Source organism: Silene latifolia, chromosome 10, assembly GCF_048544455.1.
Source record: "Silene latifolia isolate original U9 population chromosome 10, ASM4854445v1, whole genome shotgun sequence".
Classification (NCBI taxonomy): Eukaryota; Viridiplantae; Streptophyta; class Magnoliopsida; order Caryophyllales; family Caryophyllaceae; genus Silene; species Silene latifolia.
Window position 1 is genome coordinate 47,624,547 of NC_133535.1, and position 15,331 is coordinate 47,639,877.

At 42.4% G+C, this 15,331-nt stretch overlaps 1 protein-coding gene across 1 annotated transcript; it reads left to right on the top strand.

Annotated features, from left to right (window-relative positions):
* Positions 1 to 204: 204 nt before the first annotated feature.
* On the top strand, positions 205 to 1,290 carry LOC141607545 (protein FAR-RED IMPAIRED RESPONSE 1-like). The gene has a single exon (XM_074426900.1). It carries the CDS (start codon positions 205 to 207, stop codon positions 1,288 to 1,290), a length of 1,086 nt encoding a protein of 361 aa, XP_074283001.1.
* The last annotated feature ends 14,041 nt before the right edge of the window (positions 1,291 to 15,331 follow it).

Genomic DNA, 15,331 nt, shown 5'->3' on the forward strand with positions numbered 1-15,331 from the left:
GGGGTGGATAATCATAAGAGATGCGTGACCTTTGGGGCTGGACTTATTATAAATGAGAGTAAGGAGTCCTTTGCTTGGCTATTTACGAAATTCGTAGAGGCTATGGAGGGTCGTCATCCAGTTTGTATGATAACTGATGAAGATGCGGGGATAGAAGAAGGAATGAAATTAGCCTGTTAAGACAAGGTGCAACATAGATATTGCATGTGGCACATACTAAAAAAGTTGCCTGAGAAAGTAGGGCCTGTAATATGTAAAGATACTGAGTTCCTGAAGAAGATAAACCGATGTGTTTGGAGCGAAGATGTGGAGCTGCCTGAATTTGAGGAAAGGTGGACAACAGTAGTTGAATCTCATGGGTTGTCGGATAATGAGTGGCTTAAGAAGAAGTACAACATTAGAAATATGTGGGTTCCAGCTTACTTTCGTGATCTGTTTTTAGGAGGCTTGATGAGAACGACCTCCAGGTCAGAGTCAGAAAACCACTTTTTCAGCAACTTCACTAATCCTAATTTAACCCTAGTCGAGTTTTGGATGAGATTTGAGAGTCCAATGGATGCTCAAAGATGGACTCATTCGAAACTTGTTGCACAATCAAAAAACTCTTTCCCCCAGTTGTCGACTCCATTAGCCCTAGAAAAGCATGCATCAGAAATCTACACTCCAACAATTTTCGGCGAGTTTCAAAAGGAAGTCGAAGCAGCTTGCTATTCATGTGATGTTGGGGATAAAGAAAAAGATAAAACCTATCCAATTCTATACACAGATATCATAGATCAAGTTCGAAATAAAACGTATAAGGTTGGTTTTAAGAAGGATGATGTTTCAGTTGTATGCACTTGCAAGAAGTTTGAAAGACATGGAATGCTCTGTCGACATGCTCTGTGTGTCTTTAAAGATCGGGGAATTAAGAAAGTTCCAAGTGACTACCTGCTTAGTCGGTGGAGCAAACTAGCAACCTGCCAGCCAATCGTCGGCCCTAATGGCCATTGTTGCGATTGTACATCAATGGATGTACAGAAAAACAAAGTTGGCGAGTTATGGTCAGAGTTGTTTACTTGTGTGGCACTTGTTGAACAGAGTCCTGGGCATTGTGATGAGTTGCTTGGGATTTTGCGTGAGTTCAAGGAAAGGGTAAAAATTACCCCTGATGAAAGTGGAAATACTGGTTTTGCAAAGGTAAAGGACAAGAATGCTGAAATTGGGATGCTTTTAGGAACAAGCATCCCTAGTGAGATTAAGGTTTTGCCTCCAAGGCGGTCAAAAACAAAGGGTCGGGAAAAAGGCTGATCTCACAAAGAGAACGAGTTGGGGAAGTGAACAAGAAAGCGCTAAGAAAATGCAGGGCCTGTGGGGAGATGGCGAACCACGACAGTAGGAATTGTGACCGAAGGACAACCGACAATGAGTAGAGTAATTTTTTATTTTACCTTATTGAAAAATTCGGGAATTTTATTTTATTTGATAGATATTGGACATTTGCCTTATTGAATAATTCGGGAATTTTTATTTTATTTGATAGATGTTGGACTTTTTTTCTTAAAACGAATGAATGTAACACTTATAGAATGAAAAGCCTGAGTGTTCCTGTCACCATTATTTCGTGCACATACAACGGTATTTCATGCACATACACATGTATTTCATGCACAAAGAACGTTATTTCATGCACACATTATGCTAGTATCAAGAAACCTTACGGCGATTAATTTGATCTACCACTACATCCTTCTTTGCTACCACATCCCCAACCGTCAAAGTTAATAATAAAATTCCAAAATCTAAATTAAAATGCAACATTTTAAAAGTTCACTTGAGATTACTTTAAGATTTGACCTTGGACACATGAGTTACATATTTCATGTATGCACACTGTTATTTCATGCATGTGGAACAGTTTTTAATGCATTTACGATGTTTTCGATTTCATTCTGACCTTTTCGTTGTCCAATTTTGAAAATTGTCTCTCGTTTTCGTTGCCTCGTGACATGTTTGTTATCCAATTTTGAAAATTGTCTCTCGTTTTCGTTGCCTCGTGACATGTTTGTTATCCAATTTTGAAAATTGTCTCTCGTTTTCGTTGCCTCGTGACATGTTCGTTATCCAATTTTGAAAATTGTTTCTCGTTTTAGTTGCCCCGTGACATGTTTTTAGAATTAGTCCAGAAACATGACTTCATGTCTTACACGCCTTACATATTCCAAAATCTAATATGTACTCTCAAGACTTAGTGTACTATATATTCCAGAATAAACTCCACAAGAATCTAATATTCCAGAGTCTACTCCCTTTGTACATCCCTCGACTCAAGGAATCAGATCAAAAAATGGCAGTGTTTCGAATTTTGGATTAGGTCATCTGCCACTCCCTTTGCACATCCCTCGACTCAAGTGTTTAGAAAATATCACCTAGTGATAATCCTACAAAAAAACGGGGGGAAAATACTGTTACGTAAAAGTCACTCCGAGACAGAATCTAATGAAAAGAAGATTAAAATTAGGCAAAATTTAAATTAGACATTCAAGGTTCTTTATATTTACCTTTCTCTTGTTTCGCTTCCATTTGATGAGACGTGCAATCATACTCGTACCATATTCATCCAAATCCTGGGTAAAAATTTTATTTGACAACAAATATTGAAATGCTTGAAATAAAATATACTGAATAATGTTTACAAAAGTTTGTTGAAAAATTTATACCTCGTAAGAACGCTCATCACTCCATGATGCTTGATCACACAAATTTTCTAGCCACTTTAACAAATAAACTCCACAAGAATACCCATTCTTTTGTTGAGGCACTTGCACAACCTCCCACTGAAAAGTCTTAATCTCCAACAACCTTGTGTATCTTGGAGAGTCTCTTGCGATGATCTCCAAAGCAGGCAGGAGCTATACAAAAACAAGACAGTGAGTGATTGTGATTGTGCTACACTACAAAAAGAATTAAAACAGGCGACTGATTTTGGCGACTGAAATCAGTCGCCAAAATCAATTTGGCGATCAAATCGATCGCCAAAGGTCGATCATGACCTTAGTCGCCTTTTCTAGCTTTGGCGACTAAAGTCGGTCGCCAAATTTGGCGATGAAAAATCGATCGCCAAATGATTAAAATGGCGACGGATGGGGTAGTCGCCAATTTGGCGATCGATTCAAGGTAGTCGCCAAATTGGCGGCCCAATAGCGATCGCCAAATGCCAAAACAATCGCCTTTTTTGGGTGACGTAGCGATTTGATTTAGGAGGCAATTTAGGCGATCGATTTGGGATTTGGCGACTACAAATCGTCGCCAAATTGGCGACTACCTTGAATCGATCGCCAAATTGGCGATGACTGCGATCGCCAAATCACAAATCAGTCGCCAAAGCTACTGTAAGTTTTGGTGGTTTTTTTCGTTTTCATTGCTAGCCAAATATTTACAACCTGCATACAAACCGATGTTCCACAACACCATACATCCCAAATTTCAACACACACAACACCATACATTTCAACCCAACACCTCCCAATTTCTCAAACTTCATTTCATATATTGAAAATGAAAGTTTTACAAGCTAAGCTATTCTAAATGTTCAAGTCTAAAGTGTTCAAGTTTTACAAGCTTACATGCTAAAATCATCTTACTTGGAAGCCAACACCGGCTCCACTCCCCCCATGTGGACCATGCGGATCATTTGGATCGTAGTTGGATCTAGGTCCGGGGTTACAACCTTGCCACCAATTCTCAAACATTTCCATTCTTTCCTTCATTTGCCGGAATTCTTCATCACGTTTGGCAAGTTCTTCATCACGTTTGGCATCACGTTCATCACGCTCTCTTATTTGACCTTGAAGTTGACTAATAATTCCCGGTTGATACGTGTTGCTGGGAATTGTTGAAGTCGATCTCCTACGCGTTTTCTCATAGAAAGCCGGTGTTGAACTTCCGGTACCATACACGTTCCCTTTCTTGAAGCCATCCACCAACTTAAACCATATGTCATTATCCGGAGTTTCTGGATTGGCGGCTTTTTCTTGTTCAAATGCTTCCTACAATATTAAACAAATGGTTGTAAGTTAATATGGTAACCACCTTATATACGACATTTTAAAAGAGAGTAAATTAACAAAAATTAAGTGTTACGGAAACTTACATATAATTGCTTGTCTTTTGGCTTAGTCCAAGTTCGAATGGGGTCCTTATCACTCCAACCTAAACCCGTCAATGTACGTTTCAAGTCACTAGCAAACACACTTGTAATTTATTAATGAGGAAAAAATTCGGCAGCAATTCCCTTCAGTTCTCCAAATACACATATACATGTATTCGGAGAACATTAAAGGGATCGCCACCAAACTCATTCCTCACTAATAAATCACAAGTACGTGTTTACTACCTAAATGACTTGAAACGTACAAAGACAGTCCCAAAATGGGGACTATTCAAGAATTACTCCTAATGAGTAATTCTTGAACGGGTACTAAGTCAACATCAAATCAAAAAACAACACAATCAAGTACTAAATTAATTAAGTCAATCAATAGCCCAATTCAACCACATAGTAAAGGCTTCTATCCTAAAGTCCGTAACATAATTTGAACTAAAATTAGTAAATTTAAAAGGTAACTGGTAAGAGGAGGTTACCTAATCAAGTAAAAGCAAAAATGAAAAGAAAACAAGAAGCAACAGCTACCGCGTACGGTGGTGCCTAGCAGCGCGGTGACAACCCTGAAAAGAGAAGAAAAAACAAAAAAAAAACAAGGTTATTCAACCTCAATTCATCAATAACATGAATTATCAAACTAAATTTATCAAAATCAAGTCCTAAAGAAGGTTCCACTTAGCTAATAGCTAATTTCTCTTAATCCAAAAGACGGTTCCACTTAGCTAATTCCATTAATCCAAAAGACGGTTTCACTTAGCTTAATATTAATAATAATACGACGATTTCACTTAACTTAGTAATAATAATAATAATATTATTAATTAAGGCGGTTCCACTTAGCTTAATACTTATGATAATGAGACGGTTTCACTTAGCTACCCAACACCATACACCACCCACGACCCACCCACGGCCACCCCACGACCCACCCACCCACGGCCCACCATGACCCACCCCCGACCAACCCCACCCACGGCCGAAACCCCCTCCCCCCATAACCATAAACCTAAAGACAAACCTCTTAATCATCCCCTTTTAATTCAAACACAAATTAAACTAAATCTAACTAAAAATTAATCTAACATACTAACTACAAATAAATCTAACAAACTAACCACAAATTAATCAAACTAACTACAAATTAATCTAACAAATTAAACTAATTAAACTGAAATTAAACAAAAAAAAACTAACCTAATTAAAGAGGGTGGAAGTGGCGGTGGAAATGGCGGTAGAAATGGCGGTGGAAGTGGTGGTGGTAGTGTAGTCTCGTCGCCGTTTAAGTCGTCGCCGCAATCGCAATCGCCTTTTTTTTTTTTTTTTTTTTGGTTTCGAAAGAGTAAAGTAGGAGAGAGGGGGGTCTGGTTTGTATAAAAAAATTTGGCGACTGAATTTTTATTTGGCGACTGATTTTCAGTCGCCAAATTGGCGACTACATTAAAATCCGTCGCCAAATCTGATATATCAGTCGCCAAATTAGATTCCCTTTTTAAAAAAGACAGTCGCCAAATTGGCGACTGATTTCAGTCGCCAAATTGTAAATCAGTCGCCAATTTGGCGACTACCAGTATCAGTCGCCAAATTTCGGTCGCCTGTTTTAGTTATTCTTGTAGTGCTATAAGGCTATTTAATGCACATGCAAGGGTATGTCATGCACATACAAGGGTATTTCATGCACATAAAGATCACCAACAATATTTTCATTCGACAATGCATTTTGGGCAGTCAAAAACTGTTGAGCAGCCTTCCGGATATAATAAGTGAGGGGTAACATGTTTTTGTGCAAAAACTAATAAATCATACCTGTTCAACTAAAAACTTTTGCCTAACTTCACGGCGCCTGGGCAGGTTGGAGTCGAGTATGAAGTTCATCCTTTTCCCAAAGTCAACAACGCATGCAAACCAATGTGATCTCTCCACACAATAAGAAAAGAAAGCTTGAAATATTACAAACTAGTCAAGTAGGATTGATCGACTTCAAATGGAAAAAAAATGCATTGGGAAAAAATTGCATGGAAAAAAAAAAGTAAGAGAATATTTATTTACCAGTTGGGTTGTGTTTAGATTAAGGGGCAAGTAGTCAAGTAGGACGTATTGACTTCGAAACCCCTTTTTACTGACAACTCCCTGAAAATTTGAGAACATTTGTCAAAATTCTTTGTCATTTCAAAACCCAAAAACAAGCATTTGACACAATAAGGAATATGAATACCTTTATGATTGTCGGAAAATACACAACACTTGGGTTTTCGATTGTAGTACGAATACCAACAAAGATCATCATAACCATATCCATTACCCAATTTCCTGGCAAAGCAAGTCTGCAGCGCGTCTTGGGTAACTTGCAACCAATCGGTTTCTACAACGACCTCACTAATGATGCACATGTTGCAATTAGATTAGAAAACACGAACAAAGAGAGTGGACAAAAACTCAAGTTTTTAAAAAGTCATATGGTCGATTAGAACTTACTCCTTGTTCTTCTTATTATTCCGAATATAATTGATCAAGTGTGCATCTGTATATGATAAATCATCATGTGGCGCTTCATTACTGAGAAAAGGGCAAAATAAAAGCTCCTTTATTAACATGGAAAAACGGAAAAACGGAAAACAAAGCTACTTAAGATTTCGCATTACCGAATCTGACCGCCATTCTTGTAAGCCTTTGCTGCAGCTGTCACTTGAAGTTTATAAGAGTTGTATCGCCAAGTTAGAATTTCATTGCAAACCCTCACAACATAACGTTTAACATTAACTCTCTGAACAATAACAACAAAAGAAATCAACATCAGTGACTTCATATTTAATGCACATACAAGGGAAAGTTGAATTAAATAATACAGACTTACTCCCTTTACGACCCACCTTTGAACCTAAGCGTCCCTTAGCCCCGTTGTACATCTCCATATGACGCATGAGGTAGATTCCAGTATCATGCTTGACATCAACGGCAATGTGCGGAATATACAACTTAGGAATCAAAAGCCATGAAGACACCAAGTTTGGAATCTTACTTGAAAGCGTACCCAACAAGTTCTTCTGATAAAGGTAAAACAATGACAAGTAAATAATCTGTCACAAAAATTAGACGAAAATCAGGCACTTTATTGCAAAAAGATCTGAAGATATACCATAGGTCTAACATGGCGAGAATAGTCAGTTGACGGAGGCATCAAGTGCATCACTTCTAACAGCTTCTTACTAACATGGTAACAGAAGACAAATGGCAAGGGTGTAACAATAGGAATGAAAACCATGCGACATTGAAAACAAAGACAATAATGAAAAGAAAGACACTTAGTTGAGAACAGCCATGGAAATGTGAAAATCTTGAAGGACTTACCAACTCCACGTCTGCAAATTTGACATCCAATGAGTCAATCTGTTCATTAAATTAGGTGACCCGTATTAGAGAATAAAAACTTGTAATAATTGGGAACTTATTTGATGCATGTTCAGAGTTGTTTAATGCACCTAGATTGGTATTTCGTGCATCTACAATCTTATTTCATGCATTCGAAAGTCTAATGCAGCCCAAGTTTGAGAACAGCCATGGAACACTTACGTCAGTTGTCTCTATGATAAATAGACGGCAAGGGCATTTACGATTTCTGAATTTGTTGCCCTCATTCAAATAATCACACCACACATAAATGACATCTGTATGAACTCGACGATCAAGAAGCAAACTCTTCATATGACTTCGTGTGAGAGTCTTGCCCGCACAGCTAAATAAAACCTCCCTATACAGTTATGATAACATGAAACTTAGTGTTATACACAAAAAATGTAATACATATATGCCGAATAAGATTAAAATATAGGAGAGTGATACATACTCTTCATCTAAGTCCTCTGAAAATGCATAGTCTCCTACCAGTTTTTCCGATCGACTTAAGTCACGAACCATGTCCACGTTTCTAATAAAGTAAGGTGACCGGTAAACATTCGCTACCTCAACACACCTCTTAGGGAGCACACTTCTACCAGCCACCTGCATGTACAAAAGTTGTTTAATGCACTTAAACAGTTATTTGATGCATATACAAGGTTGGTCCATGAATTCATTAGACTATTGTACGCCAAACCAAACAGTGATTAGCTTCAGGAAGAAAGCTTATTTCATGCATGTACAAAGTTGTTTAATGCACTTAAACAGTTATTTGATGCATATACAAGCTTATTTCAGGAAAACAAGAATTTAAAAAGGGGCCCGAGTGTCCTAAAACGGGACGGGAAAGGGTTTAGGGTTGGAGTAGGCGGACCGCTACCGCGGGTCTGCCTAATCCAACCCTAAACCCTTTCCCTTTCTATTGTCATTTGAACACGAAAACCTAAAGACACCCTAGAAGCGGACGAGTGAACCCTTTTTTGGGGACGGGATTTTAGAAAGGGGCCCGGGTGTCCTAAAACGGGACGGGAAAGGGTTTAGGGTTGGATTAGGCGGACCGCTACCGCGGGTCCGCCTAATCCAACCCTAAACCCTTTCCCTTGCTATTGTCATTCGAACACGAAAACCTAAAGACACCCTAGAAGGGGACGAGTGAACCCTTTTTTGGGGACGGGATTTTTAAAAGGGGCACGGGTGTCCTAAAACGGGACGGGAAAGGGTTTAGGGTTGGATTAGGCGGACCGCTACCACGGGTCCGCCTAATCCAACCCTAAACCCTTTCCCCTGCTATTGTCATTCGAACACGAAAACCTAAAGACACCCTAGAAGGGGACGAGTGAACCCTTTTTTGGGGACGGGATTTTAGAAAGGGGCCCAGGTGTCCTAAAACGGGACGGGAAAGGGTTTAGGGTTGGATTAGGCGGACCGCTACCGCGGGTCCGCCTAATCCAACCCTAAACCCTTTCCCTTGCTATTGTCATTCGAACACGAAAACCTAAAGACACCCTAGAAGGGGACGAGTGAACCCTTTTCTGAGGACGGGATTTTTAAAAGGGGACCGGGTGTCCTAAAACGGGACGGGAAAGGGTTTAGGGTTGGATTAGGCGGACCGCTACCGCGGGTCCGCCTAATCCTACCCTAAACCCTTTCCCTTGCTATTGTCATTCGAACACGAAAACCTAAAGACACCCTAGAAGGGGACGAGTGAACCCTTTTTTGGGCACGGGGTTTTTAAAAGGGGCCCGGGTGTCCTAAAACGGGACGGGAAAGGGTTTAGGGTTGGATTAGGCGGACCGCTACCACGGGTCCGCCTAATCCAACCCTAAACCCTTTCCCTTGCTATTGTCATTCGAACACGAAAACCTAAAGACACCCTAGAAGGGGACGAGTGAACCCTTTTTTGGGGACGGGGTTTTAGAAAGGGGCCCGGTGTCCTAAAGCGGAACGGGAAAGGGTTTAGGGTTGGATTAGGCGGACCGCTACCGCTGGTCCGCCTAATCCAACCCTAAACCCTTTTCCTTGCTATTGTCATTCGAACACGAAAACCTAAAGACACCCTAGAAGGGGACGAGTGAACCCTTTTTTGGGGACGGGATTTTTAAAAGGGGCCCGGTGTCCTAAAGCGGGACGGGGAAAGGGTTTAGGGTTGGATTAGGCGGACCGCTACCGCGGGTCCGCCTAATCCAACCCTAAACCCTTTCCCTTGCTATTGTCATTCGAACCCGAAAACCTAAAGACACCCTAGAAGGGGACGAGTGAACCCTTTTTTGGGGACGGGATTTTTAAAAGGGGCCCGGGTGTCCTAAAACGGGACGGGAAAGGGTTTAGGGTTGGATTAGGCGGACCGCTACCATGGGTCGGCCTAATCCAACCCTAAACCCTTTCCCCTGCTATTGTCATTCGAACACGAAAACCTAAAGACACCCTAGAAGGGGACGAGTGAACCCTTTTTTGGGGACGGGATTTTAAAAAGGGGCCCGGGTGTCCTAAAGCGGGACGGGAAAGGGTTTAGGGTTGGATTAGGCGGACCGCTACCGCGGGTCCGCCTAATCCAACCCTAAACCCTTTCCTTGCTATTGTCATTCGAACACGAAAACCTAAAGACACCCTAGAAGGGGACGAGTGAACCCTTTTTTGGGGACGGGATTTTAAAAAGGGGCCCCGGTGTCCTAAAACGGGACGGGAAAGGGTTTAGGGTTGGATTAGGCGGACCGCTAGCGGGGGTCCGCCTAATCCAACCCTAAACCCTTTCCTTGCTATTGTCATTCGAACACGAAAACCTAAAGACACCCTAGAAAGGGACGAGTGAACCCTTTTTTGGGGACGGGATTTTAAAAAGGGGCCCCGGTGTCCTAAAACGGGACGGGAAAGGGTTTAGGGTTGGATTAGGCGGACCGCTACCGCGGGTCCGCGGTCCGCCTAATCCAACCCTAAACCCTTTCCCTTGCTATTGTCATTCGAACACGAAAACCTAAAGACACCCTAGAAGGGGACGAGTGAACCCTTTTTTGGGGACGGGATTTTAGAAAGGGGCCCAGGTGTCCAAAAACGGGACGGGAAAGGGTTTAGGGTTGGATTAGGCGGACCGCTACCGCGGGTCCGCCTAATCCAACCCTAAACCCTTTCCCTTGCTATTATCATTCGAACATGAAAACCTAAAGACACCTTAGAAGGGGACGAGTGAACCCTTTTTTGGGGACGGGATTTTTAAAAGGGGCCCGGGTGTCCTAAAACGGGACGGGAAAGGGTTTAGGGTTGGATTAGGCGGACCGCTACCGCGGGTCCACCTAATCCAACCCTAAACCCTTTCCCTTGCTATTGTCATTCGAACACGAAAACCTAAAGACACCCTAGAAGGGGACGAGTGAACCCTTTTCTGGGGACGGGATTTTTAAAAGGGGACCGGGTGTCCTAAAACGGGACGGGAAAGGGTTTAGGGTTGGATTAGGCGGACCGCTACCGCGGGTCCGCCTAATCCTACCCTAAACCCTTTCCCTTGCTATTGTCATTCGAACACGAAAACCTAAAGACACCCTAGAAGGGGACGAGTGAACCCTTTTTTGGGCACGGGGTTTTTAAAAGGGGCCCGGGTGTCCTAAAACGGGACGGGAAAGGGTTTAGGGTTGGATTAGGCGGACCGCTACCACGGGTCCGCCTAATCCAACCCTAAACCCTTTCCCTTGCTATTGTCATTCGAACACGAAAACCTAAAGACACCCTAGAAGGGGACGAGTGAACCCTTTTTTGGGGACGGGGTTTTAGAAAGGGGCCCGGTGTCCTAAAGCGGAACGGGAAAGGGTTTAGGGTTGGATTAGGCGGACCGCTACCGCGGGTCCGCCTAATCCAACCCTAAACCCTTTCCTTGCTATTGTCATTCGAACACGAAAACCTAAAGACACCCTAGAAGGGGACGAGTGAACCCTTTTTTGGGGACGGGATTTTAAAAAGGGGCCCGGGTGTCCTAAAGCGGGACGGGAAAGGGTTTAGGGTTGGATTAGGCGGACCACTACCGCGGTCCGCCTAATCCAACCCTAAACCCTTTCCCTTGCTATTGTCATTCGAACCCGAAAACCTAAAGACACCCTAGAAGGGGACGAGTGAACCCTTTTTTGGGGACGGGATTTTTAAAAGGGGCCCGGGTGTCCTAAAACGGGACGGGAAAGGGTTTAGGGTTGGATTAGGCGGACCGCTACCATGGGTCGGCCTAATCCAACCCTAAACCCTTTCCCCTGCTATTGTCATTCGAACACGAAAACCTAAAGACACCCTAGAAGGGGACGAGTGAACCCTTTTTTGGGGACGGGATTTTTAAAAGGGGCCCGGGTGTCCTAAAACGGGACGGGAAAGGGTTTAGGGTTGGATTAGGCGGACCGCTACCACGGGTCCGCCTAATCCAACCCTAAACCCTTTCCCTCGCTATGTCATTCGAACACGAAAACCTAAAGACACCCTAGAAGGGGACGAGTGAACCCTTTTTTGGGGACGGGATTTTAGAAAGGGGCCCAGGTGTCCTAAAACGGGACGGGAAAGGGTTTAAGGTTGGATTAGGCGGACCGCTACCTAGCGGTCCGCCTAATCCAACCCTAAACCCTTTCCCTTGCTATTGTCATTCGAACACGAAAACCTAAAGACACCCTAGAAAGGGACGAGTGAACCCTTTTTTGGGGACGGGATTTTTAAAAGGGGCCCGGGTGTCCTAAAACGGGACGGGAAAGGGTTTAGGGTTGGATTAGGCGGACCGCTACCGCGGGTCCGCGGTCCGCCTAATCCAACCCTAAACCCTTTCCCTTGCTATTGTCATTCGAACACGAAAACCTAAAGACACCCTAGAAGGGGACGAGTGAACCCTTTTTTGGGGACGGGATTTTAGAAAGGGGCCCGGGTGTCCAAAAACGGGACGGGAAAGGGTTTAGGGTTGGATTAGGCGGACCGCTACCGCGGGTCCGCCTAATCCAACCCTAAACCCTTTCCCTTGCTATTATCATTCGAACATGAAAACCTAAAGACACCTTAGAAGGGGACGAGTGAACCCTTTTTTGGGGACGGGATTTTTAAAAGGGGCCCGGGTGTCCTAAAACGGGACGGGAAAGGGTTTAGGGTTGGATTAGGCGGACCGCTACCGCGGGTCCGCCTAATCCAACCCTAAACCCTTTCCCTTGCTATTGTCATTCGAACACGAAAACCTAAAGACACCCTAGAAGGGGACGAGTGAACCCTTTTTTGGGGACGGGATTTTAGAAAGGGGCCCGGGTGTCCTAAAACGGGACGGGAAAGGGATTAGGGTTGGATTAGCCGGACCGCTACCGCGGGTCCGCCTAATCCAACCCTAAACCCTTTCCCTTGCTATTGTCATTCGAACACGAAAACCTAAAGACACCCTAGAAGGGGACGAGTGAACCCTTTTTTGGGGACGGGATTTTTAAAAGGGGCTCGGGTGTCCTAAAACGGGACGGGAAAGGGTTTAGGGTTGGATTAGGCGGACTAATCAAACCCTAAACCCTTTCCCTTGCTATTGTCATTCGAACACGAAAACCCAAAGACACCCTAAAAGGAGACGAGTGAACCCTTTGTTGGGGACGAGATTTTTAAAAGGGGCCCGGGTGTCCTAAAACGGGACGGGAAAGGGTTTAGGGTTGGATTAGGCGGACCGCTACCGCGGGTCCGCCTAATCCAACCCTAAACCCTTTCCCTTGCTATTGTCATTCGAACAAGATGAAAACCGCAAGGCATGGTTGTTTAAAGCATATGGATTGTTTTTTTATGCATCTATAAGGCTACTTGATGCATTCATAAGGGTATTGCACCTTAAACCATCACCATTAATATTCGAACAAACGACATATACTAGAAATCTTTAAAAGGGACAAGAAAAGGCAAACCCTCACCATTGTTGTTACCAGAAAGCATATCTGGTGGTACTTGCTCAGTAACTTTTGGTTGGATACGTGGACTCTGTTGACGTGGAGGAGGAATTTGTTCTGGCTTTGCAGCTGTAGTACTTGGGTTGGGAGGATTATCTGACAAAGTAAGTAGGTTAAGAAGGCAGCTTATTTAAGGCATACACAAGGGTATTTTAATGCACTGAGATTGTTTTTTGATGCATCTATAAGGCTGTTCCATAGATCCAAAAACTTCATGTAATTATGAAACAATGAAAAGCTCGATGATTAACAAAATAAGGAAAAGAAACTTCATTAATAAAACATATCATCCATACATGACAAAGCTTAACAACATTGAAAATGGGAAAACCCGACTACATAATTATACAAAGGTGGCTTAATACATGGAATTATACAAGAGTACCACAAAAGACTGAAAATAGGGCAACTTTAAGACCTGAACCGTTAAAGGCCTAAATAGAGGAGAAAACCGAAAAAAGGCAAACTGGCCCGAGTTGCTAAGTCTGTTGAAATGGCAACTGCTGTGTCACGTGTAGGAGATGGCGTGGCTAAAGCATAAATCAACTCATTCACATGTGCACGTTCAGCATCATCAAGAGCGTTAAGATGTTCTCTTTGGAAAATATTTTTCTCTTGTTGATGATGCAGGAGCAATTTAGCTGCCAAATCTTCAGTCATAAAGCATTTGCATCTTTTATAAATTATTTTAGGACCCCTACGAACAATTCTTACACCATTGATATCATTGGTTCGTAGAGAAATGCCATATGCATGTTCAATGCGAGGTGCAGTTGGGTGTATGAGGAAAAGCTGAGACCAATTCCTACAGACCAACGCCATATTTGCCTTATCTTCGTTAAAATCTAGTTGGTTAAATATGTTAGTCACTAGATCTTGATTATTGAAAACATCATCAAGTTAGGCTTGATAACAGTTGTCGGTAAGCTGAACTTTGTCTAAGGGAGCAAATGACAAACCCATAGCCTCTTTTTTTTCTCTTACGTAATTTTTGACAAAAAGTGCTTTATCTTCTTCATAAATATTGACTACCCACTCCTTGCACCAATTGGCCATACTTGGCTATGTATAAGTAGTTGGCTAGTAAGAGAATGACCTACAAGCATCACAAATTGAACTCTCGAATGAAAAAACTAGAAATAGGAACTAGTAAGGAAAAGAGTACAAGCAGTCCGTCATTTGAAAATCACATAAAGCATGCAGAAAAACACTAAGATAAATTCAGGAAATATCACATTAAGCAAGCAATACAGGTATTGCATCCAAGTTTAGAGAGAGCATTAAAATATAGTTTATCATTATTTTGGGGTAAGGAAGGGATGAAACATAAAAACAGACAAAACTATGCATATTTTCTTACAACATACTTTGGTCAACAGCATCATTTAGAGTTGAATTTGTTGGGTTTGGTGGGAAATAATCTTTCACTGATCTACCTCCTTTTATTTGTGTAATTTTGACTGGTGTGTTTTTCTTCCTTACAACAGTCTTTCGCCTCATATCTGTGAATGTATTGACTAATGTTAACACAGGTGAAAATAGAAATTTCGGCCAATGCACAACCGAGAGCATTTAGATTTTGGAAAATATGCAGATTATCCGAGTCAAGGGCCCTCTACTAATTAAGCATTGGCACCTTATCGACAATGAACGTACTGCTAATTTTAAAGTGACGCCGTGTTTGATGCGGACAGGGCCTTATTTGATGCACATTGAACCCTATTTTATGCACGCTGGACCTTATTTCATGCACGGACAGAGGACGGGTATCCTAAAACCTCAGCTTACTTGGCTAAAAAATACTGAAAACAACAAGCAACTCGACTATTCTTTCAGATCCAAACAATATAGATCATTTAAAGCCAAAAGACCC